The 17,806-nt window shown below is 42.2% G+C and overlaps 1 protein-coding gene across 1 annotated transcript in view; it reads left to right on the plus strand.

Moving 5' to 3' along the window:
• The first annotated feature begins 2,692 nt into the window (after positions 1-2,692).
• The window catches only part of PER2 (period circadian regulator 2), a 32,437-nt gene continuing 17,323 nt past the window's right edge, over positions 2,693-17,806 (plus strand). Inside the window, 6 exon segments of the mRNA XM_028731014.2 lie at positions 2,693-3,002; positions 8,216-8,296; positions 13,426-13,851; positions 14,771-14,925; positions 15,508-15,629; positions 16,827-17,028. Of these exon segments, the coding sequence (XP_028586847.2) occupies positions 13,628-13,851; positions 14,771-14,925; positions 15,508-15,629; positions 16,827-17,028 (703 nt within the window). The 5' untranslated portion in view covers positions 2,693-3,002; positions 8,216-8,296; positions 13,426-13,627.

Consider the following 17,806-nt stretch of genomic DNA (forward strand, 5'->3'; position numbering starts at 1 on the left):
AGATAATGGAGGAGGTTGCGGCTGCACCTCAAGTAATACAAATGGAGAGACCCGAGGCCCTGCAGGAGAATAAGCCGCTGTTTTTGAAGATTGAATTTGGAGTGGGCCAGGGGGAGTCTGGAGCTGTGGGGGCTCTTAACCTCGGAGGGACTTTGAAACATGCTTCTAAATATTTTTTGGATCACACTGCTGACTGTGGGGAGTGGGACTGTGGGGAATGGGCTGGTCTGATGAGGGGAGATGGAGATAATTTTGGGCTGGAATCTCCCAGAGACCTACTCCTCAATGAGAAAGGAAAGAAATTAAGAAAGAGACCAACAAAAGACAAGGGAAAGTGCAGGTATAAACAAGAAGAAGATCTGCAGAAGGGACATGGAAGAGACTTAAGAGCCTCGGACACAAGAGCACCAGGTTGATGGACTAGATGGAATGGACAGTAAGGACTGACATAACCCGAGATCAGGAAAAAGAGACGTTGGATGAAGATTGGAAGAAAGCTTTTTTTAAAAAAAAATATTTTGAGAATTAGTGTAAAATTAATGAATATTAGGGGAAATGTTGGAATGAAACTATCTGGCTTTAGTAGAAACGATATAAGGAGTTATGTATAAATAAGTATTAAGTTTTAAGCTTTAAGGTATTTTATGGTAAGACAAGGTTAAATAAATTAAGGCAAATTGAATAACAGAATATGGTGTAAGATGGAAAGGAACTGCTGAGTTAATTAATAGGTTAGACTGTTAAGATAAATTATTTAATAAAAATTGAGAAAGATGGAAAGAATTTGCTGAAACAACTAATTAAACTAGAACACAAAAAGGGAGGTGTGAGGAGGTCAATGAAACAAGCACATGAAAGATAAAGATATGCAATATGGGATCTGTGGGTGTGTTTTTTTTGGTATTGTTGTATTGGCTTTTATGTACCTTTTTTTCTTTTTTATGTATTGTAGTGTGTGTTTTGTTGAATCTTTTTGTTGTTTCCTCTTTTTTCTTTTTTTTGTAATCTTTAAACTTTTAATAAATATTTTTTTTTTAAAAAAAGGAATCCCCAACACACTTTGAAATACTCTGAGGCACAACAAAAAACGAACATACTATAATCTTTTCTACATCCTGATGTTGAAAAAATTGTAAGACAGATGAAGTGAAAGGTAACAGGCTCATTTGAGCCCATTCTTTAAAACCAGTTAGGTGCAACTTCATTACCAAACCAATGTACTTGACGCCAGAAGTAATGAATGGCTCTGCAGGGTTAGCAACTTCTGTGATGCAATAACTACATTTGTAATTACTAGTTTTACGTCATCATCCCTCCTCTACCTTAATTAAGTTTGCTTTACCCTTAATCTGGCCCTTTGCACAGAGGTGGAGAGCACTTGCTCCTAGCGGATTTCCTTATTGAAAATGTTAACATCAAAAGCAGCTCATTTAATTGATGTAAAAGACTGTGAAGGCACCAGCTAATCCAACAGGCAGAAAGAACATTTCTTCTCTTCCCTCAAAACATGTTTAGAAGTGTAGCACTAATCCACTTCCCTCTGTTTCACAATTTCTTCCATTTGGACTGTGACTTCTAGGCACAGGTCCAAGAGGTTTTATATTTTGTCCCACTTCCCCTGGGAAAACCCAGCTTGCCACTGTAGAAGAGGAGGAGTTTGGATTTGATACCCCACTTTATCACTACCAGGAGTCTCAAAGCGGCTAACATTCTCCTTTCCCTTCTTCCCCCACCGTATCACAACAAACGTCAACTTGCAGAAAACCCAATCAACAGTTGACAGTAAACAGTAGGACACGGACCAAATGGAAATGTAGAAAAGCCCAACATTTAATTGCTCATTGTGGACAGATGAGGACTTTGTTTCAAGAAGCTTTGGGGAACTGACTGCTTTTAATGAAAGGGCTGGTGTCATGCTTTTTATTGTAACTATTTGCATGGTTTTAACAGAATTAAATCTATCTATCTATAATTTACCAATGTTTAATTGCTTTTTTCTACATTTTTAGTGGTTTCTTCTTCAGTGATCTTTAAGGTGCCTTGAGTCCCATCAGGGAACAGGAAGGGGTATAAATTAATATATAATAACAACATACCACCCTAATGTTTTTAATGCTTTTAATGTTTAAAGCAGTCGCGTCATGTGGGCTATTTAAATCAGGGCCACCCCACTGCTTATCAAAGGAACACCATCTATCCTGTTTTCCTCGCACAGAAAGGCAGACTCTCAGGGCCAGCCCAAACTGCTGTTTCATGACACCCCAGATTTGCTGCCTCCTTGGGGTAGCTTCGCCTGCAGGCCCAACGACGGGGCCGGCCCTGCAGAAGCCTTCCCACCCCGCTAACCCTCCAGGACACGCGGGGAAAACGTCCTCCTATGCCTAGGGCGCCGGCAATTCAGGACGCCGGTCGGCTGGCCGTCCCCTTCCCCGGGCTCCTCCGGGAAGCCGCCCCTTCCTTGGCTGAAGCGAGCCGGAGAAGGCGAGCAGCGCCGCACCGAGAAACAACATCGCTCCACCCGCCGCCACTTCTACTAGCCCACTTGCCGAAGAAACATGGAGTCACACGTGAGGCTTATGCAACTCGAGTGGCGTCCGCCGCGGCCAATGGAGGCTCCCCGAGCGGCGGCGCGGCCCACCCGGTATGCAGATATGGCTTCGCCTCAGCCAATCCCCGCCCGCCCGAGCGGGCTCCCTCAGGCACGGTCACGTTTCTGACGGTATGAAGCCCGGAGTTTGCCGGGCTGTGAGGGGGCGGCTTCCCGGGGTAGGAAGAGGCGGCGGCGGCGGCGAGTGAGCCGTTGAGGGGAGAAACGAGGGAAGGGGTGGGCGAAGGAAGGACTGCCGGCCGCTCCCGTCCTTCTCCCCGGCCCCGTTTGCCGCCCCCGCGGAGCCCTTTCGAGGCAGGCAGCGTCACTCGTTGTATAACCGGCGGCTTCCGCAGGCGGGTCTGCCGCTCCTCGCGCCCGCCGCCACCGCCGGGGCGCGGGAGCCTCGGTCAGGGTAAGCAAGCTTCGCTGGTGGTGTTTGCGGGGCGGGGAGGCCTGGCCTTTTCCCTGCCGGTCACACCCCCTTCCTGCGGGAGGAAAAGGGCGGCTGGAAGGGGGCAGCGCCGGTGGAGCCGAGGCTGCTTTTGTGCGCGGGAGAAAATGCCTGGGTTGGTTTGGTTTCGTGGGGGGGGGGTCTCCTGCCTCTGTATCGGAGGGATGGAGGGGCTTAACTAATCTGAACCAGGAGGAGGAGGAGGAGGTTCCCACGTTTCCTCTTCTGAGGCGTTTCGTTGTGTGGCAGTGGGGGGGGGGGTCGTCTTTCTTTTCTCTTTTTTAAATGGGATTCAAGGAAACGAGGTGCTTGGGCATGAAAAGCGGCGGTATGAAGTGCAGCAGGTAATGTAGCTGCGTGGCTTTTGCGACCCCCGGTGAAGGCGTGGGGGGGCGGCGGCAGCCGAAGGACACGTGGGGATCGGGATGCAGCGGAAGTTTTTAAGAAGTGGCCTCGCGCGTGCCTGGGTTGTGTAAGTGTGCTACTAATAATAAGGCTGCACTCCTCCTGAAATGCGCGCACCGGAGCGAGCCCCTTGGAGCGCCAACTGGAATAAAATATTGGGGGGGGGGGAGGGCAGGTGAGCCCTGCTCCGCATAATCGATCACATGACGTGGTGCGCGAACAGCATTTGAATGACTATGCCCATCAACTTGTGGAGGGGGCGGCCCCGTCAAATATTTTAGGGGGGGGGGCGAAGGCTCCTTGGAGTTGATTCCCATGGGGGGGTTGTAAGTGACTGACACTACCGGATCGCTTAGGCCACCGCTGGGTCACTGGGCTGCTTTCCGTCTGTCAGTCGTGGCCAAACTCTGCATAGGCTCCGTTGAAGGCAGTACTACACGCTTTGTACGTTTGGGGGGGCGGGAGGCGAGCTGTCAGGTAAGCTGCGCAAGGGTTGCCAGGGTGGCTTTCTCTAATCCTTTGAGCCTAGCGTTAGGTGGTAGGATAGAATAATGGTTTACACTTAATGCTTCACTTGCGCTTTCAGTGAGCCAAGATGTGTTTTTAATTCTAGGTGCTGTAAACTTTTCCCGTTGGCTGGTTGCATGCCTTGTTAATTTTGTACGGTCCCCACCCGCCCCCGCCTCCCAAGTTCATTGCAGAATGATGTGATGTAACTGAGATTAGTTGTGTCTTGAGCAACAAGTCCCTAGGTTTATGATTGATTATGCGAATGTTTGCTGATGCTGAATGGCTATCATTTTAGATAGTGGTTAAATTGGTCTGGATTTTTAATAGTTTTGTAGATTACAAAAATGATACAGTATTTCGTCTTTTAGTACTCCTCTGGTAAATTCAGAGTAGCACACCTGCTTTATTCATAGATAGTGTATGGGCAGCATAAGTAAATGGGCATTGTTGAGAAGGAATGGCGAGTTATATCTTTTGCTTTCTCAAAAGACTTTATAATTTTGCTTTTTAAAACTAGTTTGGATAGTAAACTTTCATGTCACTCTCATCTTTAAAATATTAAAACATCCTGATACTAGCAGTATAGTACTTCAAAAAATACTGCATTGAGTAATTCTCATTGGTTTGGGATTTCAGAATGTTATTTGCAAGGAAAACACCTGCTGCAGCCTTTCCCAGTGATGTAAAATACCTTTAAGAACTTGTACTGTAGTCTAATCCTATACAGAAGTAATTTTCACCTTATTGATAAGGCTTTTCCACAAGTAGATGTGCATAGGATTGGAGCTCTAATTGATACATCATTTATAGCAGTTGATAGGTGGAGTTGATTAGAAGTTGAAACTAGGTGAGATGTTTTTATCAGAAGTGATATTTCAAGTTTCTGCTGTGTTCCTTTAAGCAGGTGTGCTGTTTGTGTGCCTCTGACACAGTCATTTATGTAACTGTACTTGTGGCCTGGAATTACAAGGAAGAACCTTGCTGCTTTTTATGAAACACAGGAGTGGAATTTTGAAAGCTCTTTAGTAGTAGAAAGACAAACGTGGAACTGGAAACTTTTAAGATGGTGGTCAGCTCTAGTACAAAATGGGGAGCAAATGATGGACATTTGGGCTGAACAAAACTTATTCTGTTAAAGACTAGAAGGTGATATTTTCAGCAACTTCAGTATGACATCTTATCTATTTTTGTTGGCAATTCTTCTGTTCCTTTCTCCCAGTGCTCTTATTTTTTCCCTACCCGCTATACTTTGGGATTCATATATCCTGAATCAAAAAGAGGCAATCATGTCATGCTCTGCAATAGAGGTTCTCAGGCTGTGATCTACGAGGTCCATTCAAGTGGCCCATGGCAAGGTGGCAGAGTACTTGAGAATATCTGTACTTGGCCCTGTACTTGATTGATTTTTTCTGATGATGGAATTGAAGCTGTTCTGACCAGTGTTGGATTTTCATACAGGCTAACAAGGCCCTGGCCTGAGGCTTGTGGTTTTCATAATAAACCACTGGTGCAGTCTACTATCCCCCCCCCCCATTGATTTCCCATTAAAAGCCTGCTAGTTAGAGGTCCTTTTCAGTTGCCTGACTTAGGACTCATGATTTATTGTTTTTTTTGTACCGGTAATTCAGAGTTGATTTTAACAATGATGTTGGTTCTGAAAGGCAGGGAAAGTTACTTTATCATTGCTTCCCCAATTGTCAGAAGATAGTGAACCATAAGAGGACCCAGATTTTTTTTAATGAAAACCTTGGTCAAATGCTGTTTGAAAGTCCATGACTAGAATGTCTGCCAAATAATTCCCATCCACATGCTTGTTGACACTGGCAAAGAACTGAAAAGTTTGGTGAGGCAGGACTATGCTTTGCAAAATCCATGCTGATTCTTCTTTTTTGTGAGGTTTGTTCTGCTATATGTGTATGCACTCGTGTGTGTGTGTGTGTGTGTGTGTGTGTGTGTTTATGTATATATATATATATATATATATATATATATATATATAATCTTTAAGCTAATTTGCCTGTCGTTTCCAAGACATTCTGTCTTGTGACTTTCTAATTCTTAGTTTTGTTGCCAAGTCTGAGAATTTCATCGGTTGTCACTGTTCCACTCTGCTCTTCAGATACCATTCCTGAAATAATGACTTCGAATTGTATCTTCTGCAGAGAAGACAGATGCAAATAACTCATTCAACTTCTCTGCAGTGTCCCTTATCCTTAATCAGTTTTTTCTCTCCCTAGTTTCCCACTCTTATCGTATTTAAATGTGTTGGCCTTAATGTATAGAACACTTGCTTTCTCAGTTTTGACAGAATTTGTGGAGCCCTCTTGTTTCGTCATATGGACAAGACTTTACACTGAAATCCAATATAATTAAGGGGTTAAAGTGTCAGATTCAGGGCAGGTCAAATAACATCTTTAATTTACCTTTTCAGCTTCCTTTTATGAAAACCCTTACCTCATTTGTAAGAATGGTTCTCTTTTGAAAACAAATGTTACAATATTGGTGTTTCTTGACAGCTTTTCATTTAAACATACATTGAACATACAGAAGCATATGATAGAAAGGACAAGTAGAGGATTGGTCATAGACCTATTTGTGTGCAAAGATGATTTTAGTAACAAATGTAGCTTGCTCATAGCTGAGTCAGTGAAAACATTTTGTCATTAAGCTATTATGTAAACACATGGCACATAGCTATGACAGACTGGTTTTCATTGCCAAAAAGGCCTAGTTACTAAGTAACATAGCAACAAGCAAATTAATTCTTATAGTATCTGTAGTGAGAATCTGGAGATGGTTATGAGATGGAAATATGTGTCTGCTGTTGAAGACTATTGGCAAACTGTGAGTGCAGTTCTGTTTACCAGCATTTGCTGACCTGGTTCCCCCCAGGTATTTTGGATTAAAACTCACTTCAGCCCCAGCTAGTAAGGTTGTGCATGAGTTGTAGTACAAAACATCTGGAGGGGTCCAGGTTGGCAAAAGCTGCCATACCCACTTACCTGGAGGAAAGCTCTTTTGAACTCAATGGGACCTATTTCTGAGCAAACACGCACAGCTTTGCACTGTCAGTTAATGATGGTTACAATGAACAGTACAGTGGAACCCCGTGTTACATACCGTCCTCATTACAAATGCTTCAGGTTTCTAGCTCCACTAACCCGGAAATAGATGCTCCCGGTTGCGAACTTTGCCCCGGGATGCAAGTGGAAGTTGCATGCTGGTGGCGCGGCAGAAGTGGGAGGTGCCATTAGCGAAAGTGCGCCTCATGTTCAGAACTGTTTCGGGTTACACACGGACCTCCGGAACGAATTAAGTTCGTAACCGGAGGTACCACTGTACGTGGTAGGGATGCAACCTTTGTTCTTAGGTATAACTGGGGGCAATTTAACAGATCTGTTACATCTCCACTTTATTTCTCTTGAGGAATGCAAATAAAAATGGTGGAACCATTTGAAGTTTAGAAAAGTTTAGTTTTTCTTGATTAAGCAGGAAATGGTATTAGAATATTAACTTGCATTAAATGTTGCAAACCTGACTAGGAGACTTGGATTTTCAGGAGAGAGGTGCTTGGTCTGTTCCTACAAGAGGTATGAATGCCTCTATTAAAAAAAAGTGGCATGTTAAAATGTTAGCCATGCCTGAATGTACCATGATCACTCTTCTTCCTAAAAAACAAATGTTGAGGCATTAATTTCTAATATGCATCTTCCTTATTTACCGGTAAATCCCTGTCCCAGTAACTCGAACAAATATGGTTATGTTGTAAGGCTTGGCTGGAGGCAGTGTGTTATTTCTGAGTTTTAGCTGGAAGTATGTAGTGGTCAGCACTTTTCTAGTATAAGGTGCTGGTTAGTTGTCAATTTCATAGTTGCACTGTGGTGTTAAGAAAGCAAATGTGTTGCATATAATGGTCCTTATTTTATTTGAATTGTACTGTGGGAGTGATTGAAAATAAATAAATCTACACCTGTTACTATAACAGAAAGTCGTCAACAGGTTTACCACATCTATCAGCCAATCACCCATTCCCACCACCCTTCTGAGTAATACCCCTCCCCACCCTCCCACTATATACAAGGGTCTGGTGACTTCTGTTTCAGTGTATCTGAAGAAGTGTGCATGCACACGAAAGCTCATACCAATAACAAACTTAGTTGGTTTCTAAGGTTCTATTGGAAGGAAATTTTTTTTTTGAAAGTTTGGATTTTTTCATTGCAAAAACTGCCAATTTACAACTGTCTTTGTTAATGCTACAGGTGCGAGTTCTGCTCTTCTAAAGAACCGTTTGACTGACTCGAAGCCTGTGAAAAAGGTGTGTCCCCTAAAGCAGGTGCTTGGTATGTTTTCAATCTTTAAAATCCTTAATTCTTAATTTACTATAATAAGAACACACACACCCCCACACACATACATCTGATACCTTGGTGACTGAGTAGTTTAGTGGAACTCACATCCTCTTAAAGTATGCTTAGGAATTAGTCTAAATGTTTTGAATTTTTTGTTTAATGAAAAAGTTTTCATGTATTGTAAATTTTTTCTAATATCTTGGTTTTATCTTTTTGGAAACCGCTTTGATTTTTTTTACGATCAAGTGGTGTATAAATTTTATTAAATAAATAAAATAATTTTTAAAAATTGCTAGTGTGTGTGTTTTGGGGGGAATAAGTACTTTCCTTTGTAAATACCACACTGGTCTTAAAATGCTATCTGCTCTTGAGCTCTGATTAATTCTGTATCTGTTAGAAACTATTTTATAGTGTAACATTTTTTGGATTTCATGGGTACTTCTGTATAAACCTAGTTTAAGTTGTAATGCTTTTCCCCCCTTCTCATACCTTTTGTTCCAGAGTTATTAAATACATCAAGAGGTTGCTTGAAAAATCCACTTGTCAGTGAAAAATCTAATTGCAAACTATGAAGGTCTAAGGACAATCAGATCTTAGTGCTCTTTTGTAAATGAAAGGCTAAATAGTTATTTGTTACAGGGTTGGCATAACAGACCATCTTTGTCATTTATGTGCTTCCAAAATATTTGTAGAGAACATCATTGGGGTGGGATTCCAGGTATTTCTCTTATATTTTATAGTTCTAGAGGTGTCCGGATCCTAATGGCTGAGAATTAACATTAGAAGAGGAAGAAACAAGGTTTAAGTGCATTGCATTCTGGACCTAGGTTGTGCTTTTTGATGCTAGCTGGGAGGGACCGTGATGTATGGTACATTTATGCCAACCTTTCTTTTTAAAATATAAGGTAAGGCATGACAGTTGTCTTTCATGATGTGATCCCAGTAGATGACCATATCTCTCAATATAGATTTATGGCTCTGCAAATACTTATATCCAATTATTTGCTTATTCCCTCTTGTTACTTGCTGCTATTTTGTTCAAGGCTGTTTCTTGGTATAAGAGGATTAGTACAGTAAGTTTCATAATAGAAAGTATCCAAGTATGGCTAGCAGTAGTAATGTAGTTTAAAAAGGTAAAGGACTCCTGACAGTTAAGTCCAGTCGCGAACAACTCTGGGGTTCATCTTGCTTTACTGGCCGAGGGAGCCAGCGTACAACTTCCAGGTCATGTGGCTAGCATGACTAAGCCGCTTCTGGCGAAACCAGAGCAGTGCACAGAAATGCCGTTTACCTTCCCGCCGGAGCAGTACCTACCGTACTTTTCGGACCATAACACGCAGTTTTTCCCCACTAAAAGATAAAGGGAAATGTGTGTGCGTGTTATGGAGCGAATGCAGGCGGGAGCAGCCGCTCTTGCTGGCTTTTCTGCAGCCTCTCCTCTTCCTCCGTCGCTGGGAAGCAAGCCGGCAAAGCTGAGTGCAGCGTGTCTGCCTGCTTGCCGGCTTGCCTACTCTATGGCTTTTCTGCAGGCTCTCCTCTCCTCATCCCTCGCTGGGAAGCAAGCCGGCAAAGCTGAGTGCAGCGTGTCTGCCTGCTTGCCGGCTTGCCTACTCTATGGCTTTTCTGCAGCCTCTCCTCATCCCTCGCTGGGAAGCAAGCCGGCAAAGCTGAGTGCAGCGTGTCTGCCTGCTTGCCGGCTTGCCTACTCTATGGCTTTTCTGCAGCCTCTCCTCATCCCTCGCTGGGAAGCAAGCCGGCAAAGCTGAGTGCAGCGTGTCTGCCTGCTTGCCGGCTTGCCTACTCTATGGCTTTTCTGCAGCCTCTCCTCATCCCTCGCTGGGAAGCAAGCCGGCAAAGCTGAGTGCAGCGTGTCTGCCTGCTTGCCGGCTTGCCTACTCTATGGCTTTTCTGCAGCCTCTCCTCATCCCTCGCTGGGAGGCAAGCCGGCAAAGCTGAGTGCAGCCTGTCTGCCTGGTTGCTGGCTTTTCTGCAGCCTCTCCTCCGTCGCTGGGAGGCAAGCCGGCAACAGCTGAGTGCATTCAGATTCTCAGTGTCTGCCTGCTCTATGGCTCTCCCTTACACACATGTAAGCAGCTCTGCTTTCTTTACAATGAGCCGGAAGGAGGGACAAAGAGGGCATCCCTTTCCGTCCATCCCCCAGCACCTCACCGGTAAATTCAAACAAAGCGGCTTACAAGGCTCGTGTCCCTGTGTCTCCTCCTCCTCTTTTTGCTCCCATTCGAGGCAAGGCAGCTGCACAAATGTGAGTTCCCCCCCTCTCTCTCTTCCTTCCCTCCCTTCCTTCCTCTTCCAACTTCAAACAATATTGGGGGGCAGCCAGGTAAGCCCCACTTCACATACCACAATGGGGGGTGGGGGATGACTCCCTCAAATATTTACCGTAATGGGGGGGTGAAGGCACCTAGGCCCATAGGAGTTGGCTGCTTTGCCTAGGAGAAATGTGAGCTCTCCCTCCCTCTTCCAACTTCAATAAAATATTGGGGGGGGCAGGTACAGGTAAGCCCCATCTCACAGACTGCAATGATCTCAAGACAAAGTGCATGCACACTGGTACCTTATATGAATGGCAATGCCCATTGGCATGGGGGGAGGATGACTCCCTCAAATATTAATGGGGGGGTGAAGGCACCTAGGCCCATAGTTGGCTGCTTTGCCTAGGAGAAATGTGAGCTCTCCCTCCCTCTTCCAACTTCAATAAAATATTGGGGGGGCAGGTACAGGTAAGCCCCATCTCACAGACTGCAATGATCTCAAGACAAAGTGCATGCACACTGGTACCTTATATGAATGGCAATGCCCATTGGCATGGGGGGAGGATGACTCCCTCAAATATTAATGGGGGGGGTGAAGGCACCTAGGCCTATAGGAGTTGGCTGCTTTGCCTAGGAGAAATGTGATCTCCCCCCCTTCCTTCATCACTGTATTGGAGATACCATACATTACTGACAGTTCCTTCATCATTTTCTTGCAGAAAACTGTACTGGTATTTTCTTGCAGAAAACCTCCCCTGTTCTGATAAGCATGATAAAGCAGAGAAGACTAGCATATAAGATTCCTTTTAAACTAGAGGTAGTAAAATATGCTAAGGAGCATGGAAACAGAGCAGCAGAGAGACATTTTGGGCCACCTCCAACAGAAAGAATGATAAGAGATTGGAGGAAACAGGAGGATCAGCTGCAAAAAGCAGATAAAAATAAGCACACTTTTCGTGGACATGCTGCAAAGTGGCCACAGTTGGACGTGGCCATGAAAGAATGGATCACACGTCACCGCAATAATGGCTTCACAGTCTCCACAAAAATGATAATATATGAAGCCAAACGCATTGCTTTAGAGAAAGGCATTCATGATTTTACTGGCTCACCATCATGGTGCTACAGATTTATGAAGCGATGTGGCCTTGCTATGCGCACGAAAACTAGAATTGCACAAAAAATGCCAGAAGAATATGAATCTAAGATTCTGTCTTTTCATAAATTTGTAATTGATGCTAGGAAGAGAAATGGATTTGAAATTGGCCAGATTGGGAATATGGATGAGGTCCCGCTAACCTTTGATGTGCCATCTAATAGGACTGTTGATCTGAAAGGTGCCAAAACTATTGCTGTGAAAACCTCCGGACATGAGAAAACCCATTACACGGTTGTGTTGTCCTGCTGTGCAGACGGCACCAAATTGCCACCCATGTTAATTTTCAAAAGGAAAACATTTCCAAAAGAAGTGATTCCACGAGGAATTGTTGTACATGTTCATGAGAAAGGATGGATGGACGAAAATGGAATGAGAGTATGGGTTGAAAAAGTGTGGTCCAAACGTCCTGGAGGGCTTTTGAAAAAACCTGCCTTATTAGTACTGGACCAGTTTAGAGCACATATTAGCGAAACTACAAAAAAGTGCTTTAAAGAAGCAAAGACTCATCTAGCTGTAATTCCTGGAGGTCTTACCAGCCAGTTGCAACCTCTCGACGTTTCCATCAACAAGCCATTTAAGGTCTTTATACGAGAAGAGTGGAACAAATGGATGGCTGCTGGTAATCATGATCTGACACCTACTGGACGAGTGAAGAGGCCCACTATCACTCAAGTTTGTGAATGGGTGAAAACATCATGGCACTCGGTGAAGGAGGAAATCATTGCACAGTCATTCAAGAAATGTGGCATTAGCAATGGTTTGGATTCAAAAGAAGATGAGATTTTATATGAAGATGGCGAAGAAAGTGATGCCAGTGATTGTGAGGAGCTGAACTTCATAGATTCTGACTCTAGCACTGAGTTCTGGGGGTTCACAGAAGACTAGAAGAGTACTCGAACCTAAAATTCTCTCTTCATTTGTTAATGACAGTGATGATGGTTCTTAATGCCACTGTTGACTGCTGTTCACTTTACATGGTTGTAATATGATTCTGATATACTGGTTGTTTATTAAATAGTTTAGTACAACATTTGATTCAGAATATTTTTTTTCTTGTTTTCCTCCTCTAAAAACTAGGTGCGTGTTATGGTCAGGTGCGTGTTATAGAGCGAAAAATACGGTATTTATCTACTTGCACTTTGACGTGCTTTCGAACTGCAAGGTTGGCAGGAGTTTAGCTTGTAGTTGGCATGTAGTTTAGCAGTGCCCATAAAGTGCAATTCCTCTTTCAACCAAAACAAATTATCTTGCATGCATCTCTAGATAATTGGGAAGAAGAGTGTTGCATGTTTGTGAAATTTGGGTCAAGATGTAAAATGTCTAGAAAATTCAGTTAGGGTATATAAACCTTTGGTTCATCAGGGTTATATTGTCTCCTAAATGAGACTAACTCTGAAAGCGCTTTTGGACAATTTCTCTAACCTTCCATCATTTATATAGAAATGGTGAACCAGAAAATCTAAAGTGATTATGTACCATATGACCTGCAACAATATACTAATTTTGTTAATACAACCAGAATATTAACACATTTTTTCACAATTAATATTTATGGGGTTAGATGCAAACTATGTTGTATACATTTAAGATCTGCTGACTTCAGTGGTACCAAAGTGTGACTAACTTCATCTAGATTCAGCCAGTAGTTCTTTGCATGCTCATTCAACAAATGTTTTTCTTCCTCCTAGGTGAACTCAGATGTAAAATTTGAAAATGCTGAATACTGATAACAAAGATGGCTTTAAAAATATCAGAACTGTACGGCAGCTTATGCTAAGTACAGGTGTTCTGTTCTATAACGGAGGAGCTGGATTCTGAACTATATGAAACAATTTGAACTCTTTGAAAATATTTTATAACAGTCATTGACCCTGAAGTTCTTTGCTCAAAATGAGTGACTATTTGGAAATGGCAAATGCAGAAAACATGGATATTCAAATGAAGAACGAACAGAATTTGGAAGCCCTTCAGGAAGATATTGAAATGAATGGTGGATCCAGTGCAAATGATGCAAGTGAAAATTACTCCAGTGGGCATGATTCACATAGCAATGAGGGTGAAGAAAATGGGAAAGAAGCAACTATGATCATGGAATCTTTAGACTGCTATAAAAGGTAATGATGCTACATAGTAGTTTTGGTTGTATGAATGAATTAGAGAGAGAGAGAGAGAGAGAGAGAATGTATATGTAACTTGCACTAATGTAGCTACAAAATCATCCAATATGGTGCCTTGGATAGGATATGCCCCACTCATCAGTCATTTATATGGAGATACTGAGAGTGTTGGTGGTTTTTAAGTCCTAACTTGAAATGTAACATGCTCACATCTTATGAGGGGGTTCGGTTCCAAGGGTAAAGTGTATACGCAAAAGTCACCTATAGTCAAAAGCATGCTTCCCTTGGAGCTGGGCTGCCACGAACAGTGAAGAGGGACCAGAGTCGGCATGCTGAACAGAAAGCAAGGCCAGAGTTTGAATGTTCTTTTCACTCTGTGTCCTCTTGTTACCAGGCACCAAAATAACTTTTAAGCTCTCTACCTTGCTTCTAAGGCAAGGCCTGCTTGATGTGCTGGCTCTGGGATGAGTAGGGATGCTGTCATGAGATCTCACAGGAAGTCAGACTGACCTGTGAAATCCCACGAGGGCATCCCTACTACATTAAGAATAGAGCTTCTACTACAAGAATTGTGTTGCACTAACAGCTGCTGCAGTTGGATCTCACCCATTGAAATAAAGAGACCTAAATTAGTCTTGTCCATTAATTCCATTGGGTCTTCTCTCAAGTAATCTCTTTTATATTAAATAACGGTAAATTAAGAATGATCATACCACACATCTTTTAGATCCTTATATGAACAAACACTCCATGTAAGGAAGAAATAATTATAAATCTCAAGTCTTAAGAGCAATGTATACCCAGTCTCCATCCAGTTAATCATTTTGCTTTCTTAAGTAATAAACATTAAGAACTTGGGCTTTGCAGAATAAAAAGCTACATTTCAACCAGAATTGTTTTTGTTCATGTTGTCTAGCAGCGAACTACCATCTAAATCTAAAACCCAGAAGGAACTAATAAAAACATTGCAGGAATTAAAAAGGCATCTTCCTCCTGATAAAAGGATCAAAGGCAAACCTAGTATCCTGGCAACGCTGAAGTATGCACTTGGAAGCATTAAGCAAGTTAGAGGTAACTATATCAGACCTTTCTGTTGAATCAGTGAAATTTAAACTTCATTGTTGAACTTCAGTAGGAAGCAGCAAGAGGGATTCTGAATTAATAACTGTGTCTCTTGGTATACTGGTTGGATTCCTGGAACATTTCATTTGTCATAACCTTCCTCTTCTTGGTCTTTACTTTCTTCAGCTAAAAGGTGGGACTTGTTTGATATCTATTCAGTATGAACATGTATTGCAGATGAACAGTGTGAAAGCATTGCAGAGTAAAAATTTCAAATTAACTGCTCTAAAACAAGATACCACTTGTGTGTTTAGACACACACTCTCTCTCTCTCTCGCCTTACCTGCCACCTGAGAGCTGGTGTCATAACCCAAGGTGGGGGAGGGGATTACCATCTACCTGCTTAGCAACCTGAAGATATATAGAAAAGGTTGTCTTTTCTTAATGTTTGTTTAAGCCTCTGGAAACCTTGGTGGTAGAATGCATATTCCTGAGCTACTTTTCTGTTCTAATTAGACTACCATGTATTTTTACAGAATATGATTTAATTTAAACAGTGTTATTCAAAATATAAACTTTGTTCTCCTGTAGCCAATGAAGAATATTACCAGTTGTTGATGACTAATGAAAGCTATCCATGTGGCCTTGATGTATTGTCCTATACTGTGGAAGATGTTGAAAACATTACTACAGAATACATCATGAAGAATGCAGTGAGTATCCTTGCCCATGAACACATGTGCAAATGATTTTTTAAAAGACTGAACTGGGAGTTTCAGAAATTGATGGTTGTTAATAATCACAGATTCTATACAGTGGTACCTCAGGTTACATACGCTTCAGGTTACAGACTCCGCTAACCCAGAAACAGTGCTTCAGGTTAAGAACTTTGCTTCAGGATGAGAACAGAAATCGTGCTCTGGCGGCGCGGCAGCAGTAGGAGGCCCCATTAGCTAAAGTGGTGCTTCAGGTTAAGAACAGTTTCAGGTTAAGTACGGACCTCCGGAACGAATTAAGTACTTAACCTGAGGTACCACTGTATTTCTAAATCAAATAACAGCATACACCATGTTACGTCACAGACAGTGTGGTGTGGTGGTTAAAGTGTTAAACCTGGTCTATGAAATGTAGGTTCAAATTCCCTCTTGCCTGTGAAGATCACTGATGACCCCAGGGCAGCCTGTCTTCTACACACAGTTTGTGTGAGGTTACATTGGGGTGAGCAATCCAGATCCCCATGCTGTTTTCAGCTTTTGGGAGGAAAGGCAGGATAACATTGTAGGAAATGAAAAATAAAATCTAGGAAACCACTGCCTTCCAAGGTAAAGCATCCATCTGTCACATTGTGAACAGAGAATGCTCTTGGTCTAGTTTCAGTGATATATGGGGGATCTCTGTGACTTTCCATCTTGCACTATTTTGCAGCCTTTTGAGTGCTTCCAGAGGAAATTCAGTAGCATTAGAAAAACACTTGGGGCTAATTAGACTCAACATTCATAATTGTGTAACCATAGTTAAAAGTCAAGAGTAAGCCATTGGAACCTATTCTTTCTAAGTAAATGGGAAGTCTGTCGCAGATAAGTGCAAATGCAATCTGCAAGAAGGAGAAGAGGCAAAGAAGATTGTATTGATGACTGCTTGGAGTACCCCACACAATCTTATATGGAGTTACTCTTCTGGTGTGGCATCTAAGAAAATATGCTTTAGATTACAACTGCCACATTTTTGTTAAAAAATCATTGATAAATATGCAGGTAAATACTAATACTCTTAACAAGAAAAAATGTAAACCTACTATGTCTCATTACTTTAGAATATTTGTAACTCACAAAACTTCTGTTTAACATTTTCCCTGACTAAACTAGTTTTGACTTACTATGTTTTGGGTGCTTTATTGTGTGTTTTTTAAGGATATGTTTGCTGTAGCTGTTTCTTTGGCTACTGGGAAAATTCTGTACATCTCCGATCAGGCTGCCTCTATTCTCCACTGTAAGAAAGATGTATTTAAAAATGCCAAATTTGTGGAGTTTCTGGCACCTCAGGATGTCAGTGTATTCTACAGTTCTACTACTCCATACAGATTGCCATCCTGGACTATTTGCAATGGAGTTGGTAAGTGTGTTTAAATTGTTGCACCCCCACCCCCCGCCACTGCTCATCTGCATTTGAGCCATTAGGATATGTCTTTGCTTAATTGCAGTTTCTTTAGTGTTTTGCTCTTTTTAATTGGCACAGTCATTTGTAGCTATTAGATACAAATATTTTATATTCTGATCTGTTTTGTCTCATTTCATCTGGCTAATAGGATGATTAAGCACTGTACTTACATGCTCCAGAGAGGTCATTGTGTATGCCTTTTGCTGCAAAATCAACAAGGAGCCTTGTGGTACCTTAAAAACAATATGGAAAAAAATTATTGTGGCAGAAGCTTTCATGGGGCTGAGCTTACTTCATTGAGTTGTTTGTCTGACAAGGTGGACTCTGTGTGAGGAAAGCTTTTGTTACAGTAAGTGTATTAGTTTTTAAGGTCCCAAAAGATTTTTTGTTGGTTTTTGTTCAATTCTTTGGCAAAACTAGACTTTACTTTTGATATTATTCCAGTCCCTTCACTGGAACGTCATACAGTTAATGTGAATATACTCTGTCCAGCTTTTAAAACTGTATTGTTCAGAATAGAACAACAACCTTCGTGCTGTTACTTCCCAGTCTTCTGATGCCCTGAGAGATAGCAACTTTGATTAGGGAGGAGCTTCCAATTTTTAAAATATGAATTTTCTCTTATAGCTTTGAAAACCTATTTTAACAACTACATCTAGTATTAGATAAATTAGTTTGGTGCAAACACAATGTAACTGCACTAAAATAACAAGAAGAAAGGCACCTTTCTGCC

The sequence above is a fragment of the Podarcis muralis genome, chromosome 6, assembly GCF_964188315.1.
Source record: "Podarcis muralis chromosome 6, rPodMur119.hap1.1, whole genome shotgun sequence".
Taxonomy (NCBI): domain Eukaryota; kingdom Metazoa; phylum Chordata; class Lepidosauria; order Squamata; family Lacertidae; genus Podarcis; species Podarcis muralis.